At 58.9% G+C, this 20,608-nt stretch overlaps 2 protein-coding genes across 3 annotated transcripts in view; one reads left to right on the top strand and one right to left on the bottom strand.

The window, feature by feature from the left end:
- The window catches only part of ABCA3 (ATP binding cassette subfamily A member 3), a 31,997-nt gene extending 17,287 nt beyond the window's left edge, over positions 1 to 14,710 (top strand). Inside the window, exons 13-31 of the mRNA XM_051631881.1 lie at positions 730 to 884; positions 1,272 to 1,427; positions 1,782 to 1,992; positions 2,613 to 2,763; positions 4,334 to 4,432; positions 4,583 to 4,775; positions 5,801 to 6,104; positions 6,809 to 7,082; positions 7,646 to 7,850; positions 8,307 to 8,526; positions 8,747 to 8,905; positions 9,449 to 9,621; positions 10,060 to 10,194; positions 10,319 to 10,513; positions 11,413 to 11,600; positions 11,700 to 11,870; positions 12,129 to 12,316; positions 12,424 to 12,497; positions 13,340 to 14,710. Of these exons, the coding sequence (XP_051487841.1) occupies positions 730 to 884; positions 1,272 to 1,427; positions 1,782 to 1,992; positions 2,613 to 2,763; positions 4,334 to 4,432; positions 4,583 to 4,775; positions 5,801 to 6,104; positions 6,809 to 7,082; positions 7,646 to 7,850; positions 8,307 to 8,526; positions 8,747 to 8,905; positions 9,449 to 9,621; positions 10,060 to 10,194; positions 10,319 to 10,513; positions 11,413 to 11,600; positions 11,700 to 11,870; positions 12,129 to 12,316; positions 12,424 to 12,497; positions 13,340 to 13,471 (3,383 nt within the window). The 3' untranslated portion in view covers positions 13,472 to 14,710. The remainder of the gene's footprint in view (positions 1 to 729; positions 885 to 1,271; positions 1,428 to 1,781; positions 1,993 to 2,612; positions 2,764 to 4,333; positions 4,433 to 4,582; positions 4,776 to 5,800; positions 6,105 to 6,808; positions 7,083 to 7,645; positions 7,851 to 8,306; positions 8,527 to 8,746; positions 8,906 to 9,448; positions 9,622 to 10,059; positions 10,195 to 10,318; positions 10,514 to 11,412; positions 11,601 to 11,699; positions 11,871 to 12,128; positions 12,317 to 12,423; positions 12,498 to 13,339) is intronic.
- Positions 14,711 to 16,679: 1,969 nt separating this feature from the next.
- MCRIP2 (MAPK regulated corepressor interacting protein 2) lies at positions 16,680 to 20,608 on the bottom strand. Of its 2 annotated transcripts, none has more exons than XM_051631999.1 (5): positions 20,475 to 20,608; positions 20,302 to 20,383; positions 18,109 to 18,236; positions 17,776 to 17,952; positions 16,680 to 17,161 (listed from the first exon to the last, which is right to left on the bottom strand). In XM_051631999.1, exons 1-5 carry the CDS (start codon positions 20,524 to 20,526, stop codon positions 17,091 to 17,093), a joined length of 510 nt encoding a protein of 169 aa, XP_051487959.1. In that variant the 5' UTR covers positions 20,527 to 20,608; the 3' UTR covers positions 16,680 to 17,090. The 2 variants fall into 2 exon arrangements, with proteins under 2 accessions (XP_051487959.1, XP_051487960.1); XM_051632000.1 differs by having other exon boundaries at positions 17,776 to 17,877; positions 20,475 to 20,602.

Genomic DNA, 20,608 nt, shown 5'->3' with positions numbered 1-20,608 from the left:
AGCTGAACCCCATCACTGAGGTTGGGGAGGGGCTTGTTGCTTTTCCCTGGAGCACCTTTGGTTCACTGAGGTGTTGGTCAGGGGTGCTGGGATACTGAGGGACGTGTCTCTGCCTGGGGAGACAAAGGGAGAGTGGGGGGCCATGAGAGTGGGGTCATCTGGTGGGGAGATGACAGCTGGTCTTCGCTGGAGAGCCCTGAGAAGAGCAAGGATCCACTGTAGGATGGGTCTCTGCAAGCTTCATCACGATGGGGCTGGGAGGACATGGGCCAAGAACTGGTCATCTTTGTTCCTGAGCTGCTGAACTCCAGGCAGCCTGTTTTGGCATGGTGGACCTGGTGACCTTTGGTGGTCCTTTCATCACTGTTCCCTGTCACTCCGCTGCTCCTGCCAGCTCAGAGTGCTCACGGGACCTTCCCTGGAGGTCTGCCCTGGTCTTGCCTGGACCTCTGTCTGGCTTGTTTGTCCACTTCCCTCTCTGCCTGCCTGCCTGGCAGCCCTGCCAACTAGGTTATGGTTGGACTTGATGATCTTCAAGGTCCCTTCAGACCAGGATGATTCCATGATTCTCTGGGTGCAGCCCACCCCACGCCAGCAGCAGAAAGCTGCCCTGCCCCAGCTGCAGCAAGAGACCAGCTTGCTCTGACTATGGGGGGTGCTCAGCAGGACCCCCCCTCTTTGCCACTCAGAGTTGTCCTCAGCCCTGAGCCCAGACCCCTGCTCCTGCAGGTCTGCACCCTCCGACGGGCGGGCAGGCGTACATCAACGGCTACGAGATCTCCCAGGACATGGTCCTGATCCGCCGCAGCCTGGGCCTGTGTCCCCAGCACGACGTCCTCTTTGACAACATGACTGTGGAGGAGCACCTCCACTTCTACGCAGGGGTGAGCACCCCAGTTCTGGTCCCCCCAGAGCCAGCCCTGGGGGAGGGACCCCTGAAGCCATCCTGGGGCTGGGGAAGCGTGGTGAGATCCGTCCACCAGAACAGCTCTTACCTCCTCTTTCTGCCTCGTCCGCAGGCAGGAGCTCCCTGCTTGGCTGATGGAGGAGTGGAGGGGTCATGGGCTCCTCGGGGACCCCCTTGCTGGCTGTGCCAACTCCTTTGGGGTTGGGCAGAGTCCATCTCTGGGCTTCCCCACTTCCCTGCCTGGGTGTGGACAAGGGAGCATGGTGGGGTTTAGCAGCTGGTTGCTGGTGTGGTGGGAAGAGTCTTTGCCAGAGACACTTACCCCTGCGGGCAAGGTTAACCCTCCCTTCCCTCCACCTGGCAGCTGAAGGGCTACCCCCCCTCCAAGTGCCCCGAGGAGATCAACCACATCCTGAGGATCCTCGGCCTGGAGGACAAGCGCCGCTCTCTGACCAAGGCGCTCTCGGGCGGCATGAAGCGCAAGCTCTCCATCGGCATCGCCCTCATTGGCGACTCCAAGGCAAGCACCTTTGGTGGGGTTCACCTCAAACCTTCCTCCCTGAGGCCAGCAGAGGCCCTGCTGGTGGCTCTGAGGTTGTCCCTCACCCATGATGAGGGACATGGTGTCCATCACACCATGATGCAGGAGACGCAGGGACAGCGAGGAGGGGGCAGGAGCATCCCCACAAAATGGGGATGACTCTGAGGACCACCCTGAGGCTGCAGTGCAGCTCTGCTGCCCGGTAGCTGCTCCTCCAAGCAAGATCATGGCATGCACGTTGGGTGGGAGGGCATGAATCTCGGGGTTGTCCTCTCTTGCGCTGCTGTCCCTTTCCCAGCCCCTTTTTGACTGGCACCTGTCTCCTGCGGGCAGGTGGTGATGCTGGATGAGCCGACGTCAGGGATGGACCCAGCCTCTCGCAGGGCCACGTGGGACCTGCTGCAGCAGCAGAGGAGCAGCCGCACCATCCTGCTGACCACCCACTTCATGGACGAGGCTGACCTGCTGGGGGACCGCATCGCCATCATGGCCAAGGGCGAGCTGCAGTGCTGCGGCTCCTCGCTCTTCCTCAAGCGGAAATACGGTGAGGGGGCAGCAGGCAGGTCCTGCTCCATGTCTCCTCCTTGCCAGGGAGAGGGACCCGTTGCTCCTTGTCCACACCATAGAATGGTGAAGGTTGGAAGGGAACTTTAAGATCACCGGGTTCCAACCTCCCTGCTCTGAGCAGGGACACCTCCCACCAGCCCAGGCTGCATGAGCCACATCCAACCTGCCCTTCAGCACCTCCAGGGAGGGGGCACCAACAGCCTCCCTGGGCAACCTCTTCCAGTGTCTCACCACCCTCACACTAGAGAATTTCTTCCCATTGTCTGACCTAAATCTACCCTCTTTCAGTTTAAAACCATTCCCCCTTGTCCTCTCCCTCCCTGCCCTTGTCCCAAGCCCCTCCCCAGCTTTCCTGGAGCCCCTTCAGGCACTGGAAGGTGCTCTAAGGTCTCCCTGGAGCCTTCTCTTCTCCAGGCTGAACACCACAGCTCTCTCAGCCTGTCTTCATAGCAGAAGCTTGCTCCCCATTGTGCTGTTCTGCCTCTCTGGAGGTCCATCATGTCCATATCCAGACCAGGCCATGTTCCCCTCTCTGCTCCAGCACCCAGGGGCAGGCCGGGCTGGGACTTACCCTCCTCTCCTTTTTCCCATGGGCAGGGGCAGGATATCACATGGTGATGGTGAAGGAGCCCTACTGTAACCTGGGGGAGATCTCCCGCCTCATCTGTCACTACGTCCCCAACGCCACCATGGAGAGCAATGCTGGGGCAGAGCTGTCCTTCATCCTGCCCAAGGAGAGCACACACAGGTAATGGCACTGTCCCCAGGTGGGTCCCCTCATCGCCACACCCTGTTGTCATGGGCTTGATGGGGAGAGGAGCTGCTTTCTGGTCTTGGAAAACCAAAGTCGGTTCCTGCTTTGACCTCCGTCCTGCCCTGTGTCTGCTGGCACTTCACAGGTGTCCCCGTGCCCACAGTGTCACTGCTGCCAGCTGGTGAGGGCTGTGGTGTGGAGGGTGGCACAAACGAGGCAGGCTGGTTTGGCTTGAAATCATAGAGGCATGGAATTGTTTTGGGTTGAAAGAGACCTTTCGGATCATCCAGTCCAACCACTAGCCCAGCCCCACCAAGGCCACCACTGACCCATGTCCCTCAGCACCACATCTACAGGGCTTTGAAACCCCTCCAGGATGGGGACTCCCCCCTGCCCTGGGCAGCCTGGGCCAGGGCCTGACAACCCTTTGGGGAAGAGACTCTTCCAAACATCCAGTCTGAACCTCCCCGGGCACCAGTTGAGGCCGTTTCCTCTTGTCCTGTCATTTGTTCCTGGGGAGCAGAGACCAACCCCCCTGGCTCCAGCCTCCTCTCAGGCAGCTGCAGAGCCAGCAGGTCTCCCCTCACCTCCTGGTCTCCTGGCTGGACACCCCCAGCTCCCTCAGCTGCTCCTGCTCAGGCTTGTGCTCCAGCCCCTTCCCCAGCTCCCTTGCCCTTCCCTGGACATGCTCCAGCCCCTCCATGTCCTTATCATGAGGGGTCCAGAGCTGACCCCAGGATTTGAGGTGCAGCTTCACCAGTGCCCAGCACAGGGGGACAATCCCTGCCCTGGTCCTGCTGGCCACACCAGTGCTGACAGAAGCCAGGATGGTCTTCTTGGCCACCTGGTCACACACTGGCTCACATTCAGGTCTGTTAACAAACACCCCCAGGTCCTTTTCCAGTGAGCACTTTCCAGCCACTCTTCCCCAGACCTGGAGCATTGGTAGTTGCTGTGGCCCAAGCACTGAGCCTGGTTGAACCTCAATGATCAGTGGTCTCGGCCCATTGATCCAGCCTGTCCAGGTCCCTCTGCAGAGCCTTCCTATCCTCAACCAGATCAACGCTCCCACCCATCTTGGTGTCCTCTGCAAACTGGCTGAGGGTGCACTTGATCTTCTTGTCCAGATCAGAGATAAAGATATGAAAGAGAACAGGCCCCAGTCACCACTTGTTACCAACCTCCAGTTGGGTTTAACCCGTATTGAAATCAAAGGTATGGGTGGCTGAGGCTGCCTGTGGCAAGGAGAGGAGGAGCAGAAGATGGAGCCCACGAGCTGCCCTCCTGGGGTGCTGAGTGCTGCTGGAAGCCCCAGAGCTGGCTGCAGGACTCAAACCAGCTCCAGGACTGATGCCCAGAGCCTCTTAAGCTCTGAGTGCCACCTCTCGTCCTCTCCTCCACTTCAGCTGTGCTGAAATCTAAGGCCTGTGGACTCCTACCATCCGTTGGACACAGGAGGCATTTACGGTCTTCCTGGTGCCCGCAGCTGGAGGGTTGCTCTGCTGGGAGGAGCTGGCCTTTGCTGCCAGGACCAGCAGCTCTAACACCTTGCTTCTCCCTTCAGGTTTGAGGCCCTGTTCACGGAGCTGGAGCAGAAGCGGGAGGAGCTGGGCATCGCCAGCTACGGCGCCTCGGTCACCACCATGGAGGAGGTCTTCCTGAGGTGGGCCTGGTGGGCTGTCACCTGGTGCCACAGTCCTTGTGTGCCACGGTGGCCTGTTGGATTTGCCTCTTGGGTTTGGCTTCCCCAGCTCAGAACAGGTTGATCCTGCCTGGCTCCGTGTTTCATCACCCCCTTTCCCTCCTGGCACAGGGTTGGGAAGCTGGTGGACTCCAGCATGGATATCCAGGCCATCCAGCTGCCTGCTCTCCAGTACCAGCACGAGAGACGCTCCAACGACTGGGCCATGGACGACTCCAGCAGCCTGAGCGGGATGACGGACATGACGGACGACAGCGGCGCCCTCATCACCGAGGACTGCTCCAGCATCAAGCTCAACACCGGGGTGAGCACGGGGCGGCTGGTGCCCCCGGAGCAGGGACACGGTGTGTGAAGGGGGGTTCAGAGCTGGGTTACCAGGTGCAGCTTCTCTCCTGTGGTGGGTCTTGCTGCCTGTGATTTGGAAGGAGGTGGTGGGATCGGTGTCTTCTGGGCAAATGATTTTTAGAGTCACAGAATCTTAGAGTTTGGAAGGGACCTCAAAAGATCGTCTAGTCCAACCCCCAAGTCGCTGGGTTGGTCACTGCCATCCTCCCCGTGTTAACCTTGAGGTCTGCAGAGGTCCTAGGGTGACAGAATGGTTTGGGTTGGAAGGGACCTTAAGGTCATCTAGTTCCAAACCCCCTACATGGACAGGGACTCCTTCCACTAGACCAGGCTGCTCCAAGCCCCATCCAACCTGCCCTTGAGCACTTCCAGGGATGGGGCAGCCACACCTTCTCTGGGAAACCTCTTCTAGTGATAAGAAGTGCTCTTGAAGGTGTCCCAGGTGATCTGAAGTTGTTTTCACCTGCTGTTGCTACATCACAGATCTTGGCAGCCCTTCCTGACCTGCTGCCTATGTGCCTGTGATACGTTTCCTTGTGCTTCTCAAGATCATGTCTCAAAGGCAGGAGGGAAGGAAGGTGTTGATGGGTTTAAAAAGCAAAGATGTGAAGAAGGTGCTTGAAGGGGTTGGGCTGGAGCTCCCAGGTGTCCCAGCCTGGTCACTTTGGCAGGCAGCCACGTTGCAGTAATCCTCTTAGTGAACCTGAAACGCTGAGAGGTGGAGGAATGTAAAGGTCATGGCTGAAGCTACTTTTAACACCGGAGATCCCAAAGTGACCATGTCCCATCAGGAAGCCGTGGAGTTTGATGGGCTGGGCTGTGGTGCTGCCACCAAGCCCTGCTAACTCCTCCTCAGGCTGTGCCACACGGGCTCCATGCAGGACGGGGAGGTGGTTTTGGGGTTGTCCTCATCTCAGCTGTGCAGGATGACATGGCTGGTGGGGCTGCCTGCAGCCAGCTCTGACCTGGCTTCTCCTCTCCCAGTTCTACCTCTGCTGCCAGCAGTTCTACGCCATGTTCATGAAGCGAGCCATGTACAGCTGGCGCAACTGGAAGATGGTGGCAGCGCAGTTCCTCGTGCCCCTCATCTTCACTGCCTTTGCCCTCATCGTGGCCAAGACCTTCCCAGGACCCCGGGACTCCTCCGGGCTGAGGCTGACTCTGGAGCCCTACGGCCAGACCATTGTGCCTTTCTCCATCTCAGCCAGCCCGGGGCTGGCGCAGGGGCTGGCGGAGCAGTACGTGGAGCTGCTGGACGCCCAGCACCAGTCACCGCTGGAGGTGCTGGGTGAGGGTCCAAGGAGCTTCAGGGCCCCTGGCGTGGGTGGCTCATGTCCCAGCTGCAGCATGTCTGACCTATCCCCTTGTATCCTCTCCTGCACGGGACTGTCCCACCCCAGTTGGCAGGACCCCTCCTCACCCAAGCAGAGCTGTGTTCTCCACAACCACAGGATTGTTCTGGTTGGAAGAGACCTTTAAAGGCATCCAGTCCAACCATAACCTAATTCTACCAACCATTAACCCAACTCTGCCGAGTCCAATGCTTTAACCATGCCTCTCAGCACCACATCTACACATCTCTTAAACACCTCCAGGGATGGAGACTCAGCCACCTCCCTGGGCAGCCCGTGCCAATCTTTAATTACCGTTTCAGAGAAGAAGTTTCTTCTGATGTCCAATCTAAACCTCCCCTAGCACAACTCAAGCCCATTTCATCTTGTCCTATCACTTATTACTTGGGAGAAGAGACCAATCCCCACCTCGCTACGACCTCCTTCCAGGCAGTTGTAGGGCACAACAGGGTCTCCCCTCAGCCTCCTTTTCTCCAGGCTGAACACCCCCAGTTCCTTCAGACACTTAACCCCATGTTTGTGGCCATCCCTGGGGTCAGGGTGAACCACCAGGGCTGGGGCTGCTTGGGGCCTTTTCCAGTTGCCCCCAGTTAGGTCTGATGTGGTGGAACCTGCTCGTAACAGCTGTGGTGTTTGGCAGGTGACCTGGAGGAGTACCTGATCTCACGGGCCTCGGAGGAAGGGGGAGCCTTCAACGAGCACTACATCGCAGCCGCCTCCTTCGAGGGCGCCGGGAACCGCACGGTGGTCACCGCCCTCTTCAACAACCAGGCCTACCACTCCCCAGCCACCGCCCTGATGCTGGCTGACAACGCTGTCTTCAGGGTCCTGGCAGGCCCCAACGCCTCCATCACGGTCACCAATTACCCCCAGCCCCGCAACATCACCGAGAAGGCCAAAGATCAGCTGATGGAGTACGTCTGGTGGGGTGGAACTTGCCTTCCTGCTTGGGCTCGTGACCTCCGTGGGTGCAGATGGGCTCCCTTGTGCTGGCGTCAGCGGGGGAGCCAGGCTGGAGCTCCTCACACCCAAACGGAGCTGGGATTGCACTCGGGAGAGCAAAGCTGTGTAGATGACTGAGCTGCCTCAGCCTCATGCACGTGGTTGGGTATTCCCTTCTAGATCCTGGTTGGGGCTGGTTTTGCCCAGGTGCTGAGAGCAGAAGGGGGCTCTATGACCAAGCACTTCGTTAAACCTGCACCCAAGGTCTCTGAACCTCACCTGTCCCAGAGGGGACCTGTGTGGGATGTGGGAAAGGCAGGATGGAGTTTTGTGGTGGGCTAGGAGGGCTGTGCATGGCAGATGTTCATCTTACAGAGATGTGCTCTTATCCATGGGGGGCCTCTCCTGCTCGTTGGCTTGGTGGGTGAGCGCAGCCTCCACAAGAAGCCTGGCATGGGGAGCTGTCCCCATGGAGCCTCAGCGTTGGTCTGTTGAGCTGTCCCTGTCCTAACCTGCCCCACTGCTGTCCCCACAGAGGCCAGACTGGCTTTGCCATCTCCATCAACCTGCTGTACGGCATGGCCTCGCTGGCCAGCACCTTCGCCCTGCTCCTGGTCAGTGAAAGGGCCATCAAGGCCAAGCACGTCCAGTTTGTCAGCGGCGTCTACGTGGTCAACTTCTGGCTTTCTGCCCTGCTCTGGGACATCATCAACTTCCTCATCCCTTGTGCTCTGATGCTGGTGAGTCACCCTTGACACCCTCCTGTCCTCCCCTTGGGTGGGAGCTCTGGGTGCTTCTCCTCTGGGATGTGTGTGGGTGCAGGGGAAGGGATGAGGCCAGTGGTGTTGTCTCATAAAGACCAGCAAAAAGGTTGTCCCTTGGTCCTGCCAGGAGCTGGGGCATGGTCAGCCAACTGGGTCAGTTGGCTGCAGCCTCTGGCACCTGAGTGGTTGGTGTGGGCACTAGAAAATCTCAAATACATGGGAGCATGGAGAGAGCTTCCCTGGATCTGCCCATCTGCCTCCCAGTATGCAAAGAAGGGGCTTCCCTTGGGGACAGGCTGGTGGGAACCATCTGTGAGGGGTTGTCTGGGTCAGCGTGGGGCTGCCACTGCCTTTGCTGCCTGGGCTGCTGAGACAAGGTGGCATCACTTGCCGTCAAGACAAACGTGTTCTCCTCACATTGCTGTGCCACAGGTGATATTCCAGGCCTTTGACGTGGAAGCCTTCACCCAAGACAGCCACCTCGTTGATGTGATGCTGATCTTCCTGCTTTATGGCTGGGCCATCATCCCCCTCATGTACCTTCTCAGCTTCTTCTTCTCAGTGGCGGCCACGGCCTACACCCGTCTCACCATCTTCAACATCCTCTCAGGCACAGCCACCTTCCTCGCCGTCACCATCATGAGCATCCCAGGTGGGTCACTGTCCTTCATGCCTGCCAGCACTAAGAAGATCCAGCCCCAAGGGGACTCTTTGACCCCAGGGTTGTCCCCACAGTAGCAAAAAACCCCTGCAAGAGTCCACTCTCACCCATGAAAAATGACAAGATGTGTTGGTTTTCCTTCTGAACTTGGATATATCAGGTTGTTTCTCTAACCAGATAATCTGTTGATCCTTCTCTGCTCCTGTTTCAGAGCTGGGCTTGGTGGACCTCTCCAAAACCCTGGACAAAGTCTTTCTCATCTTACCCAATTACTGCTTGGGCCAATGCATCAGTGACTTCTACCAGAACTACGAGTTCATTCAGTTTTGTACCTCCTCCGTGGAAGCCATCTTCATCTGCAAGGCCTTCAGTGAGTCTCCCTGTTGGTCATTGCCTGGCCAGCCTGGCTGTCCCACCTCAGCCATGCTTGGGGGTCTCCATGGGGTGGGTGGTGAAGCTGAACAGTATCATGGTCCTCTCACCCAACCTGGGCAGGAGCTCCACGTACCATTTTTTAAGAAAAATACGAGCACCTTTTGATACCCGTTTGGTATCAGCCTGGTTTGGACCAGTAAAGGCCCAATTAAGGAATCTTCTCCTTACTAATGAATTGGAGGAAAGTAGGGGCTAGAGAAGGTGTCATCAAGATGAGTAAAGATATCCCAGTTATGGTCCTGAGAGAGTAACTTGATCTCCTCTGTGTGCCTCCAAGGGGCATCTTCTGCCAGATCCCCTCCAGGCCTGAATCTTCTTGTGGGAAGTGTTGGAAAGAGCTGTGGGCAAGGAGCCCAGTGTGGGCTGGGTTGGAGATAAACCTGCCAAAGCTTTGGGCTCACAGCTTTCTCTGGAGCTTCTCTGCTGCTCCCCAGAGTGTGGATTGATCCAACTCTGAGTTTGTTCCATCCCTGCTCAGATATCAGTTATCAGATGAACTACTTTTCCTGGGAGACACCTGGGATCGGACGATACCTGACCTCCTTGGCCGTCCAGGGTTTCTCCTTCCTCTTCCTCCTTTTCCTCATTGAGACAAACCTTCTCTGGAGACTGAGAACTTTGGTCTGTGGCATCTGCAGGCGGCGGAGATGGGTGAGCTGAAGTGTGTGAGAGGGAGAAGTGAGGTGTCCTCATGCCAAACCAAGCCCAGGAGCCCCCGCGACCTGGAGAGGTGCCTGTGTTGCTCTCTCAGATCTTGTTTGAATTCCTGGGGTCTGTGGAGTCCCTCAGCTTCAGTGCTCATGGGTCCAAATCCTGGTTCTCCCACCATTCAGGCCCCCAACCCCATGGGCTGTTTGTCTCCTCACCTAAGTCATCTTCCTGGGGGAGCAGCTCTGGAGTCCGTTGCTCAGAGCAGCAGATCCTGTTGGACGTGTGGGTTGGCAAAGGGAATGAGGCATCCCTGGAGGTGGCTGAGGGATGAAGTGGATCCTGCCTGGGTTAGGGACTCTCGCCACAGGTCAGCCTGGAGGAACCCACTTGTCCCACAGCAGCCAGGTGGCAAAGAGTCTTTTTCTCCCCCATGTTTAGGTGGCTCTGCTGAACAGGGTGTCTGTGCTGCCCGAGGACCGGGACGTGGCAGATGAGAGGAAGAAAGTTTTGGAGTCACCACCAGAGCTGCTGTCATCCCTCAGCAGCCCTCTGGTCATCAAGGAGCTCACCAAGGTGAGGAGAGGGTGGCCCTCCCTGAGCATCCTGTCCCCACGGGGCTGGTAAAGCCACCTTGGTGTGCCCTGGGGTGCTTGGCAGGTGTGGTGACTGGCACAGCTTCTGTGTTGGTCTCCACCAGGTCTACGACAGCCGGGAGTCCCTGCTGGCAGTGGACAGGATCTCCTTGGCAGTCAGCAAAGGGGAATGCTTTGGCCTCCTTGGCTTCAACGGAGCAGGCAAAACCACCACCTTCAAGATGCTGACTGGTGACGAGAGCATCACGTCAGGGGACGCCTTTGTGGATGGTCACAGCATTCTGGCCAACATCAAGAAGGTACTGAGGGCTGCAGGGCTGGAGGGCAGTGTTACCACCAGTCTGGTGTCTGCTTGGGCTGGGCCACTTCTGAGGAGGACACAGGTGCAGGTGCCAAGGGTGGAGGCAACATCCCAGGGATGCTGTGTCCTTGTCTGGCCCAGCTTTCCATTGTCTGGCCACCTGGAAGCAGTGTCCTCTCCACTGGGATGACAGATGCAAGAGAAATGGAAGCCAAACCTTGCCAGGGTGGCAAACCCTTTGTCAGGGGACTTTGTTCTGTAGTTGGAAATGTGCAAAACATGAGTTGGTGGTCACAGTTAGTGACAGTCTCTCTAAAACGAGCAGGTCAGACCTTTCCAGACCCCTGCTGGAGGTCTCCTTGCTTGGAATTGCTCATTTTCCTTTGGGAAAGTGGGACACAAGCAGGGGTCAGATTCTCAGTTCAACTGTTGATCCCAGACAGTGTCGGGCAAGGAGAACATGGGGAGAGTCTGTCCTGAAAGTGTGGCCCTGCTGGCTTCCTCCCCTGGGTCTTTGCCTTCTCTTGGGCTCTTGTCCCCAGAGGAGACCAGGATACAGGGAAGGTGAAGACCCTCCAGGGACGTTCCTTCTCGTGAGAGCCTGGACCACCTGAGATGGCCCCTGGCAATAAGGAACCACTTGGGAAACATAGAGTGAGACCATACAGTGCTGTCCTGGGTGCACTGCATGTCTCCACCCCCCCCAGCCCAGTTGCTTGGGGGTTTCCCTCTGGTTTCACCTGCAGTTTCAGAACTTCAGCTCCGTCACCATCGCTTCGAGCAGAAACCGGAGGTCCCGCAAAGCCCTTTGCGTGCCAAGGCACCATCTGGCTTGGACCCCCTCCTTGCAGAGCCCAGCCTGGGAGCTGATCCCCGTTGGGTTCCTCTTGCCCCAAGGTCCAGCAGCGGATTGGGTACTGCCCACAGTTTGATGCCCTCCTGGAGCACATGACGGGCCGGGAGACCCTGAGCATGTACGCCCGGCTGAGGGGCATCCCCGAGCGCTACATCGGCAGCTGCGTGGAGAACATGCTGAGGGGCCTCCTCCTGGAGCCCCACGCTGACAAGCTCGTCAGGACCTACAGGTGAGAGGAGCCCCCATCCACCCCCTCTGTCCCTCACCCCGCGGGGCTCTCCCTGTGCTCACCTCGGGTCTCTGGCCCCGTTCCCGTGTCCCCCCGCAGCGGCGGCAACAAGCGGAAGCTGAGCGCGGGCATCGCCCTCATCGGGGGCCCCCCGGTCATCTTCCTGGATGAGCCCTCCACTGGCATGGACCCCGTGGCCCGGCGCCTGCTCTGGGATGCAGTGACACGGACGCGGGAATGTGGCAAATCCATCATCTTCACCTCCCACAGGTGACAATTGTCCAGGCAGGGCTTGGCATAAGAGATCGGGGGGAGGCCAGGAGAGTGGTGGGGTCCAAGGGATGGGACCCACCTGCAGAGCCGGGTGGGTGGGCACTGCATGCAGCCAGCAGTGGCAGGCTTTGCAGAGATCTCCCTCTTCCAAAAGCCCAGAGAGGAGGGAATCGACCTCCATCCCCTTCCCAGAAGCTCCTGCTGTTCTGTCTGGGTCTTTCTGCCCTGCTGAACAGGTCTTCTTCTGTCCTGCAGCATGGAGGAGTGCGAGGCCCTGTGCACACGACTGGCCATCATGGTGAACGGGCAGTTCAAGTGCCTGGGCAGCCCCCAGCACCTGAAAAGCAAGTTTGGCAGTGGCTACACCCTGCTGGCCAAGACACGGAGCGAGGAGGAGGGCGAGCTGCAGGCCTTCAAGGCCTTTGTGGAGAAGACTTTCCCAGGTACCCTGAGCTGGTGGAGCGGGTGCCCTCCGTGGGAGGGCAGGATGCTTCTCAGGAGCTTCAGCAGGTTTCCTAACTCAGAACCTCTCCTTGCTGGTCTCTCCCAGGCAGTGTCCTGAAACACGAGCACCAGGGCATGGTGCACTATCACTTGACCAACAAGAACCTCAGCTGGGCGCAGGTAAGGAGGATGCTGGTGGGGCAGCCCCATCCTGCCCCTTCACCTGCTCTTGATGCTTTGCTTTCATGCTCAGCTCATCTTCATTTTCCTCCAGAGCCAATCTGTCCAAAATCCAGCTGATACCTAAAACCCAAACAAATTAAAAGGTGGTTTTTTTCTCCATGACCTTTTCCCACCTCCTGGCCCAAACAGGTCACCCACCAGTGTATGGCCAGTGTGTGAGCCAGGACCACACCATCCCAACCCCCCCAGGCTGGCTGCCCTTGGCTGCAGCCTGCAGAGGGAGAGCACAGTCTCCCTGGGGAAAAAAGGGCTGATTTTGCTCTTTTTAGTATATTTATCTCTCAAAATGTTTCATGAAAGCTCTGCAGCAGGAGGGTGCTGGAAGGGAGGTCTTTTGTAGCTGCATCCTTACCACCCTGCATCTCCCTGCTGGGAATGTGGACCAGGGTGATATATAAATAACAGATTGAGCAGAAACCTTGGGTTGGGATCCCAGGCAAGGGATATTTATAAAAAGAAGAATAAATCACAGAATCATTTTGGTTGGAAAAGACCTTGAAGATCATCAAGTCCAACCATTAACCCAGCACTGCCAAGTCCACCACTAAACCATGTCCTTAAGCACCACATCTAGATGCCTTTTGCATATATATGTATGTATCATATATAGATGTAAAATATGTATTAAACCCATATTTTAAAAAGGGGTCAGGAACTCTGCTAAATAATCCATCTCCTGACTTCCCACCACCTTCCTGCTAGAGAACGTTTTGCTTCCCCAGGTCTTCCTGGAGGAAAAACCTGAGGTTTTCCTGCAGTAACAGCCATGTCCCTTGCAGGTCTTCGGAGCCTTGGAGAAAGCCAAAGAGAAGTATCACTTGGAAGACTACTCGGTGAGCCAGATATCCCTGGAGCAAGTCTTCATGAGCTTCACTCGCTTCCAGCACTACACAGAGGACAGAGGGAAATGAGCTGAAGCCCCCATTGGTGCCCTTCCTCATGGACTGGCCCTGCTGCCTATACATAGTATATATAGAGACAGTAATTTATATATTGGCGTGTCTTAAATAATGTATAAGTGTAAGAAACTCTTCACTGGGGGCAAGGGTGGTGTCAGCCCTTCTGCCGTCGGGAGCACGAGGGGTCTGTGTGTGGGGGGGCACTGCTGCTCTCCAGCCTCCCTTCCTGTCTGGACAGCAGAAAACCAAGCCTGAGGGAGCAGGGAGAAGCCGGGGGGGGTGGAAGGGGGTGCTGGGGATGGGGTGGCAGGGGAGGAGTAGGATGTTGTCCCCCTGGCACCCACCAGGACGCTGCTCCGTGGCCTTTGCCCGCGGGTCGGTGCCGTGTCTCCTGTCTCGGGAGGTGGGCTGGAGGTGGTTCAGCAGGAGGTGGGCTGGAGGTGGTTCAGCAGGAGGTGGGCAGAGCTCAGAGCCCACCCCTGGGTTCACTGGGATGCACTGGGGTTGTCCAGCATTTTGTGTCTAGCTGGGGGGGGGACAAGGCAAGCATCCAGAGGAGCCTTCATCTCTTAACCTCTCAGAAGAGGCTGTCCCCTGTTGCCCACTTGCCCACGGGTGGAGATGAGCCTGTCCTGAGGTGCTGGCACCAGCTCACGCTGTGCAGGGACCTGGCTGTCCTGCTGCACGAGGGGAGATAGGGATGTGATCATGGAAGCAGGCCTGGAGCTCGGGCCCTTGGCATGGGTGTGAGGAGCCCCAGGGGGCCTGGGGACACGCTGGGTCACTGTTGCCTCCATGACACAGGTCCAGCAGCAGCCCTGCCCTGCAGCTGTGGGACAGGGTTTGAAGATCAGCCATGCTCTCCCTGAGCCCATGTCCTGCTCTGCTCACCCCCTGACACCCCACATGGCTCCAACCAGAGCCCACCTGTCCCGTGTCCCCCTCCTTGTCCCCATCCACTCCACACCAGGCCAGGTGGCTCCAGCAGCCAAGACCCTTGCCCAGCCTGGGAGCTGCTGCTGGCATTGGGCTCCAGCCCTGCCCTGGCCCAGTTGGAGGCAGAACTGGGATTTCTTTCTGGTGTTTCCCAGTGGGTGGGTTCCTTTTTTTTTATCTTGTCTGTTTGTTTTAAACGTGTGTTGATTCCTGTCTGTCCATAACGAGTCCCTGTGTCACTGGGGCCAGTCCCCTGCCATCAATGCAGAGCTATTTGCACTATAGTAATACACACAATTGCACATAACCAATTAATATTTATGGCAAGGGTGCTGATTCCCTTCTGGTGATTGCATTGTCAGGGGTTGGGTTTTATTTTTGGGTTGGGTTTTGGTTTTGTTCCTGTGACTGACACATTCTTTCCTGTTCCTTTTTTTCTTTTTTTTAATCCTTTGCCTAATGTTGTTGTTCAAGACGATGGTGCATCATGTTACTAAGAATTTCCCTGGATCTTGATGTGTGGGGTTTTTTTTTTTTAATTAGTAAGCAGCCAGCAGGGGAATGGCATCCCTGCACCACCTTGGAGCTGCTGCCAGGGAGGGTTTGCTCCCTGGGATGTTCCCAGGGAACATCCCAGCACCAACAACCTTCCTCTGGGCAGTGTCTGTGCAAGGAAAAGTGTGTAGGGGGGTGAGTTTTGGTGGGATGGGGTCTGCAGCCACCAGGAAAGTCTAGAGAAGGGGCTGGAGCACGAGGCTTACAAGGAGCAGCTGAGAGAGCTGGGAGTGTCCAGCCTGGAGACAAGGAGGTGAGGGGAGACCTGTTGGCTCTGCAGCTGCCTGGGAGGAGGTTGGAGCCAGGGGGGTTGGTCTCTGCTCCCCAGGAACAAGTGATGGGACATAAGAATTGGCCTCAAGTTGTGCCAGGGGAGGTTTAGATTGGATGTTGGGAACAGTTTCTTCCCCAAAAGGGTTGTCAGGCCCAGGCTGCCCAGGGCAGGGGGGGAGTCCCCATCCCTGGGGGGGTTTCCAAGCCCTGTAGATGTGGTGCTGAGGGACATGGGTCAGTGGTGGCCTTGGTGGGACTGGGTACAACGGTTAGACTTGATCTTTCCCAACCAAAATGATTCTGAAGTGCTGGGACTCCCAGTAACTGGTTTGGTCGTTGTGTTTGGTTTCTTGGCAGGGGAGCTGTGGCAGGAGGCAACAGAGCTTGGGCTGGGGGGCAGCAGGAGAGCAGATAGGTTGCAGGAGGGTGAGATGCTAAATTGCCACAGACTGGCAACCAAGCACAGTGGCACCAGGCAGGACAGCCAAAACCCCCAGTACATGTCCTTGGGGGGCAGGAGGTCCTGGTGACCCCCCCACAAGGCTTGGTCTTGAGGAGGAGGTGGCACAGCAGCAGAGTGACCCTAGCAGTGCAATGAGCTCCACGGCAGGGGCAGGGGTGGAGGGGTCTGGGGTCAGGCTGCAGCAGCCCAGGGCAGGAGGCAGGACCAGGATTGCCCACCAGACAGACCCTGCTGCCCAGGGGTCAGTTTGGTGCTGTCAGCAGCACTCTTGGGGGGAGAAGCAACACAAGTCCCAGGCAGCTGCTGCTCCCCTGTGGCTGCACTGTGGCTGTTATTCCCATCATAAAAATAATAAAGATTATTTTTTTTTCCCCCAGTGGGTGTTTCCTGATCTCCATTGGAGTCAGAGAGTAGCTCCAGCCCTGGTGGGCTTGGGCTGCTCAGCCTGTGCCTTGGGGAAAGGATATGGGGACTGGGGGTTGGTGTCCTCCAGAACAGGACCTGGAAGGGCTCAGTCCAGCCTGGAAAAGCCCAGGGGCTGAGGGATACACCTGGAGCAGAAGTGGAGCAGGTGTCCCCATCCGATCTCCCACAGGCAGCCACAACCACCCTCTTTTAGCTCCCCACCTTGACCTTGTCTTTTGTCAGAGCACCATCAAGTGCTTCCATGGCAGTTGGGGAGCTGCCTCTGGTACCCTCATTCCTGCAGCTTTACCCACCTACACCCTGGCTCTGAACCACAGCCAGGGTGCTCAGCCCCACATCACCCCCACAATCCCAAACACAGCCCAGGGTGATGAGCACCCTGGGGCCAAGGATGCTCCAAGGATGCAGGAGATGCTCCAAGCCCTTTGCCACCACAACTGCTCGGCCAGGACTGGGCTCCCAGCACCCTCACCGCTGCACAGGGATGCCCCAACTCCCCAGCAGAGCACGCTGCTGCCCCCCCCATCCTGCAAACACACCCTCCCACCCCACAGGCTCCTCTCCACGGGCAGTTTCAGCGCTTTATTGTCTGGCCGTCCTGCTGCAGCACCTCGCTGTCCTCCTCCCCGTGGCCACGGGGTGGGTCTGCTCCCTCCTCCCCAGCACGGCACCGCAGTGTCCCTGGGAGCTGGAGGCCACAGGAGCTGCAGAGGTCCAAGAACTGGCACTTAAGGAATCCTGGCCGGGGCCACAGGCTGCTCCTCCAGGCCGGGAGCAGGGCAGGGGCTGGGCATGGCTGTGGTCCCACGGGGCTGGCAGCGTGGCTCCCTTCATCTCAGTCATCTTTTAAAAACATGGCTCTGAAACCCCCAGCGAGGCTGGGGTCTGGACCAGATACTCTCAGCTTTGCTTCTCTTACAAAAGACAAAAAAAAAAAAAAAGGCGCCCCAAACAAACCACCCAAACCTTTCTTCCCTTTTATGAGCCGTTTTCAATTTTGGCCAGAAATTGCTGTGCCCACCACTCCTCCAGGTCGATGGGAACAAAGTCTGAAAGAGAAGGAAGGGAGAGAGGAGAGAGCAGAGCAGAGCAGCTGGAGCACAGCTCTGAGCTCCGGGTGCTCCTCCTGACACACACCAAAAATGACAACCCCCAAGTCGCCCCCACCCCTGTGTGCTGTCCCCAGAAGGCCAGGCTGGGTTTACAGGGACCTTCTCTTCTCAGGGGCTCTTCAGCCCTTTTCCAGCTGCCATCAGAGAAGCAGATTGTCCCCAGCCCTGCTGTGCTTGGTCCTGCCTGGCCTTGTGAGAGGCAGGTCCCCACTGCAGGACCTGGGGGCTCCTCTCCAGCACCACGTCAAACCCACCTCGGTGGCTGGAAAAGGCACAATTTCCAGAAGATACATCAACCAGGCATCCTGCTTGCTGGGGCTCCTCCAACAGGGCATAATAACCCCCAGCAGAATGCCAGCTGCCCTCCCAGCACCTCCCTGAGTGGCCTCAGCACCAGCAGGGACAGCCCCAGCCCCTCTGGCATATCCAGCACCAGGAGCCTCCTCCTCCTCCCATCACAGGACTGCTTGGGTGCCCGGCTGAGCCCACACCAGCTCATCACACCCACCACCCCGATGCGCCCCTGAGTGCCACGACTGCTCCCCACTTACTTTTCAGTCCGGGGTTGGGGGATTTCTCTACGTACTGCACGGGGCCGCGGGCGCTCTCCTCGCTCCGGCTGCCGTCCAGCTGCTGCTCTACCTGCTGCCAGGCTGGGGGGAGGGAACAGCCAGTGGCCAGTTTGGGAATGGGGGCTTCCCAACCCAGGAGGACCTCCAGGAGAAGAGCTGGAGCAAGGGAGGGCTGCCATCATGGGGACCCCATCCCTGCCAACAAGGTCCCCAGCACGATGCAGCTGCCTCAGTGGGGAACCCGTGTCCTCCAGCCAGCCCAGGACAGGACAGCAAGGGGGTGGCAGCCCCCAGAGCCCCCCCTGCCCTCACCTTCGTAGATGAAGCGGACGTTCTCCTCGTGGGCCAGCGTGTAGGACTCCTCAGGAGCCGAGACCTGCTGCAGCAGCACCTGCGGCCTCTTGCCGTTCACTCTGTTGAAGACCAGTTTCTGGGCTGGGCTGTTGAGGGAAGCAAGGGGAGGTGAGGAGGGGGCAGGCAGCTCTTCCCACCACAGTTTGGAGCAAGGACAGGCGTTATTTGGATGCCCTTCGTCGCCCCATAGCACGCATGGCTGCCCAGAGCCCCAGCAAGGCCAGGGACATAGGTGCAGCCAGCCAGCCATGCTCAGCCCTGTCCCCAAGGGAGGGGACCAAAAAGGACACAGGACCATGGGAGAGTGGGTTCCTGTGCAGCAAGGGGAGGTCCTATGGGACACTGCCCATCTCTACCCACCCTCCAGCCCCAGCCCCAGGCCCTAAAATAAATTAAAAAAAAAAATATCTGCCACCAAAGTTGCTGAAATATCAGGAAAGCCAAAAGCAAAATCCAGCCCAGCCCTGGGCAGGGGGTGCAGTGCCATGTTGCTCTCTGCAGACCAGGCACCCTGGCTTGCTGGAGCAGCCCTGGCCTCCAGCACAGCCCCAAGGTGCCCCAGGACTGGGATGAAACCCTCTGCCAACTGTGAGCAAGGTCAGGCTTCCTCAGAGCTGGGGACCCCTCCCCAGAGCAGAGGACTTAAACCAAGCCCAGCCTGGAAACTGCAAAACCAGGCAGATCCAAAGGGCTGGGATGAGACTTGTGGGCACCTTCAATGCAAAACTGCAGCATTTTGGCTTTTCAGCCCTGCTTTACAGGAGGACATGTCTGCAACAGCCACGTTTCTCACAGGACAAAGTCTAAGGGGCCTCAGGAGCACAGACAGGTTCAGGTTTGCAAGCGTAGGTGAGACCAAGGACAGGCAGCCCCTGCTGGGTCTGCAGGCAGAGCCTGGGGCAGGACAACACACCCCAACACAGCTGGGGGCACGGGGCAGGGGGGCAGGCAGGAGTGTGTCCAGCCAACCTGCCTGCAGGAGCACAAGCGTGGCAGCAGCCACAACAGGTAATTAGTAAAAGCTCCCAGGAAGGAGGGGAGGCTTTTCTCACCCGTTCGTTGAAGCTGGGGGAAACAGGCAGAGCTGTTCGGACCCCCCCCCCCAGCCCTGCCCCACAGAGCAGAGCTGCTGGCTCTGCCAGGATGGGGCTCCCCCCACCTCTCCAGCCAAGAAAGCATCTCCTACAGCTCCACAACTACCTGGAGGGTGTTGGAGCAAGGTGGGGCCAGCCTCTTTTCCCAAGGAAAAAGTGATAGACAAGAAGAAACGGCCTCAAGCTGCACCAGAGGTGGTTTAGTTTGGATACTGGGAACTATTTCTTCCCCGGCCCAGGCTGCCCAGGGCAGGGGTGCAGTCCCCATCCCTGGAGGGCTTTCAGAGCCGTGTAGATGTGGTGCTGAGGGACGTGGGGCAGCCTTGGTGCTGCTGGGTGCGTGGTTGGACTGGATCATCTTCAAGGTGTTTTCCGACCCAAACGATTCCGTGATTCCTTAAGAGAAGCAGCCTTCACCCCTCCAGCTGCTTGAACCCCCTCAACCACCTTCCCGGCAGCTCCAGTTCCCTCCGCAGGAGCCGGGAGCGTCCCCCGGAGCCATTCGCTCCCTTAGGGACAAGGGGTGACCTCCAAACCCTGCCGCGGGCCACCAGGGGCCTCGGAGGACCCCGTGATGCAGCGGGACCTGCCAGCCCCGGGGGGCAGGCGGCAGCAGAGCGGCCCGCGGCGCCGGTTTGTGCAACCGGTGCCTCCCGGGGCTGCGGTTGCACAACGCGGGCTCCGGAGCCGGCAGCGGGACCCGCCGAGCCCCGCTGCCCACCCGGGGCAGCCCGCCCGCCGCTGCCCGCACTTTGCCCGATCCCCCCCGTGCTTTTTTGGAACCAGCCGCTGCCCGAACCGCCCCAGGGGGGCGGGCACAGCTCCGATCCCCCCCCCACCCCGCGATGGGGCGGCCCGCGCCGCGGGGCTGCGGTGCCCGGGGCAAGCGGGAGCTCTGCAGCCCCCGCAGCTCCCGGTGCGGCGACCACCGCTCCCGGCCCCCGACCCCCCCACCCCCGGGCTCCCCCCGCGCTGCCCGCGGCCCCTCCCCCGGCGGCGCGGCCCGGCCGCACCAGTCACCTTTCCCCAAGGTCACGGCCGCCCCGGCGGGGCTCACCTGGCCGGGGGCCACGCGGGGGGCTGGAGCCGACCCCGCAGCTCCCCCAGTTTGCTGCTCTCCACCGCCTGCTGCGTGGGACCTGCGGGCGGCGGGGGGACGTCAGGGCGGCCCGGGGGACGCGGAGCAGAGCGGGGCCGCCCCCCGCCGCCCCCCCCCGGGCTCCCCGCTACCTGTCCGGCGCTGCGTGGCCAGCTTGCTGGGGCCGCGTGTCAGCGTGTACATCCTGCGGCCCCGCACGGCCGCTCCGGCCCCCCGCCCCCCGCCGAGTGCGGCGCGGGCCCCTCGCCGGGCCTTTAACGGGCCG

Source organism: Apus apus, chromosome 14 (assembly GCF_020740795.1).
Source record: "Apus apus isolate bApuApu2 chromosome 14, bApuApu2.pri.cur, whole genome shotgun sequence".
Classification (NCBI taxonomy): Eukaryota; Metazoa; Chordata; class Aves; order Apodiformes; family Apodidae; genus Apus; species Apus apus.
This window is presented reverse-complemented; position numbering and strand designations above follow the sequence as displayed.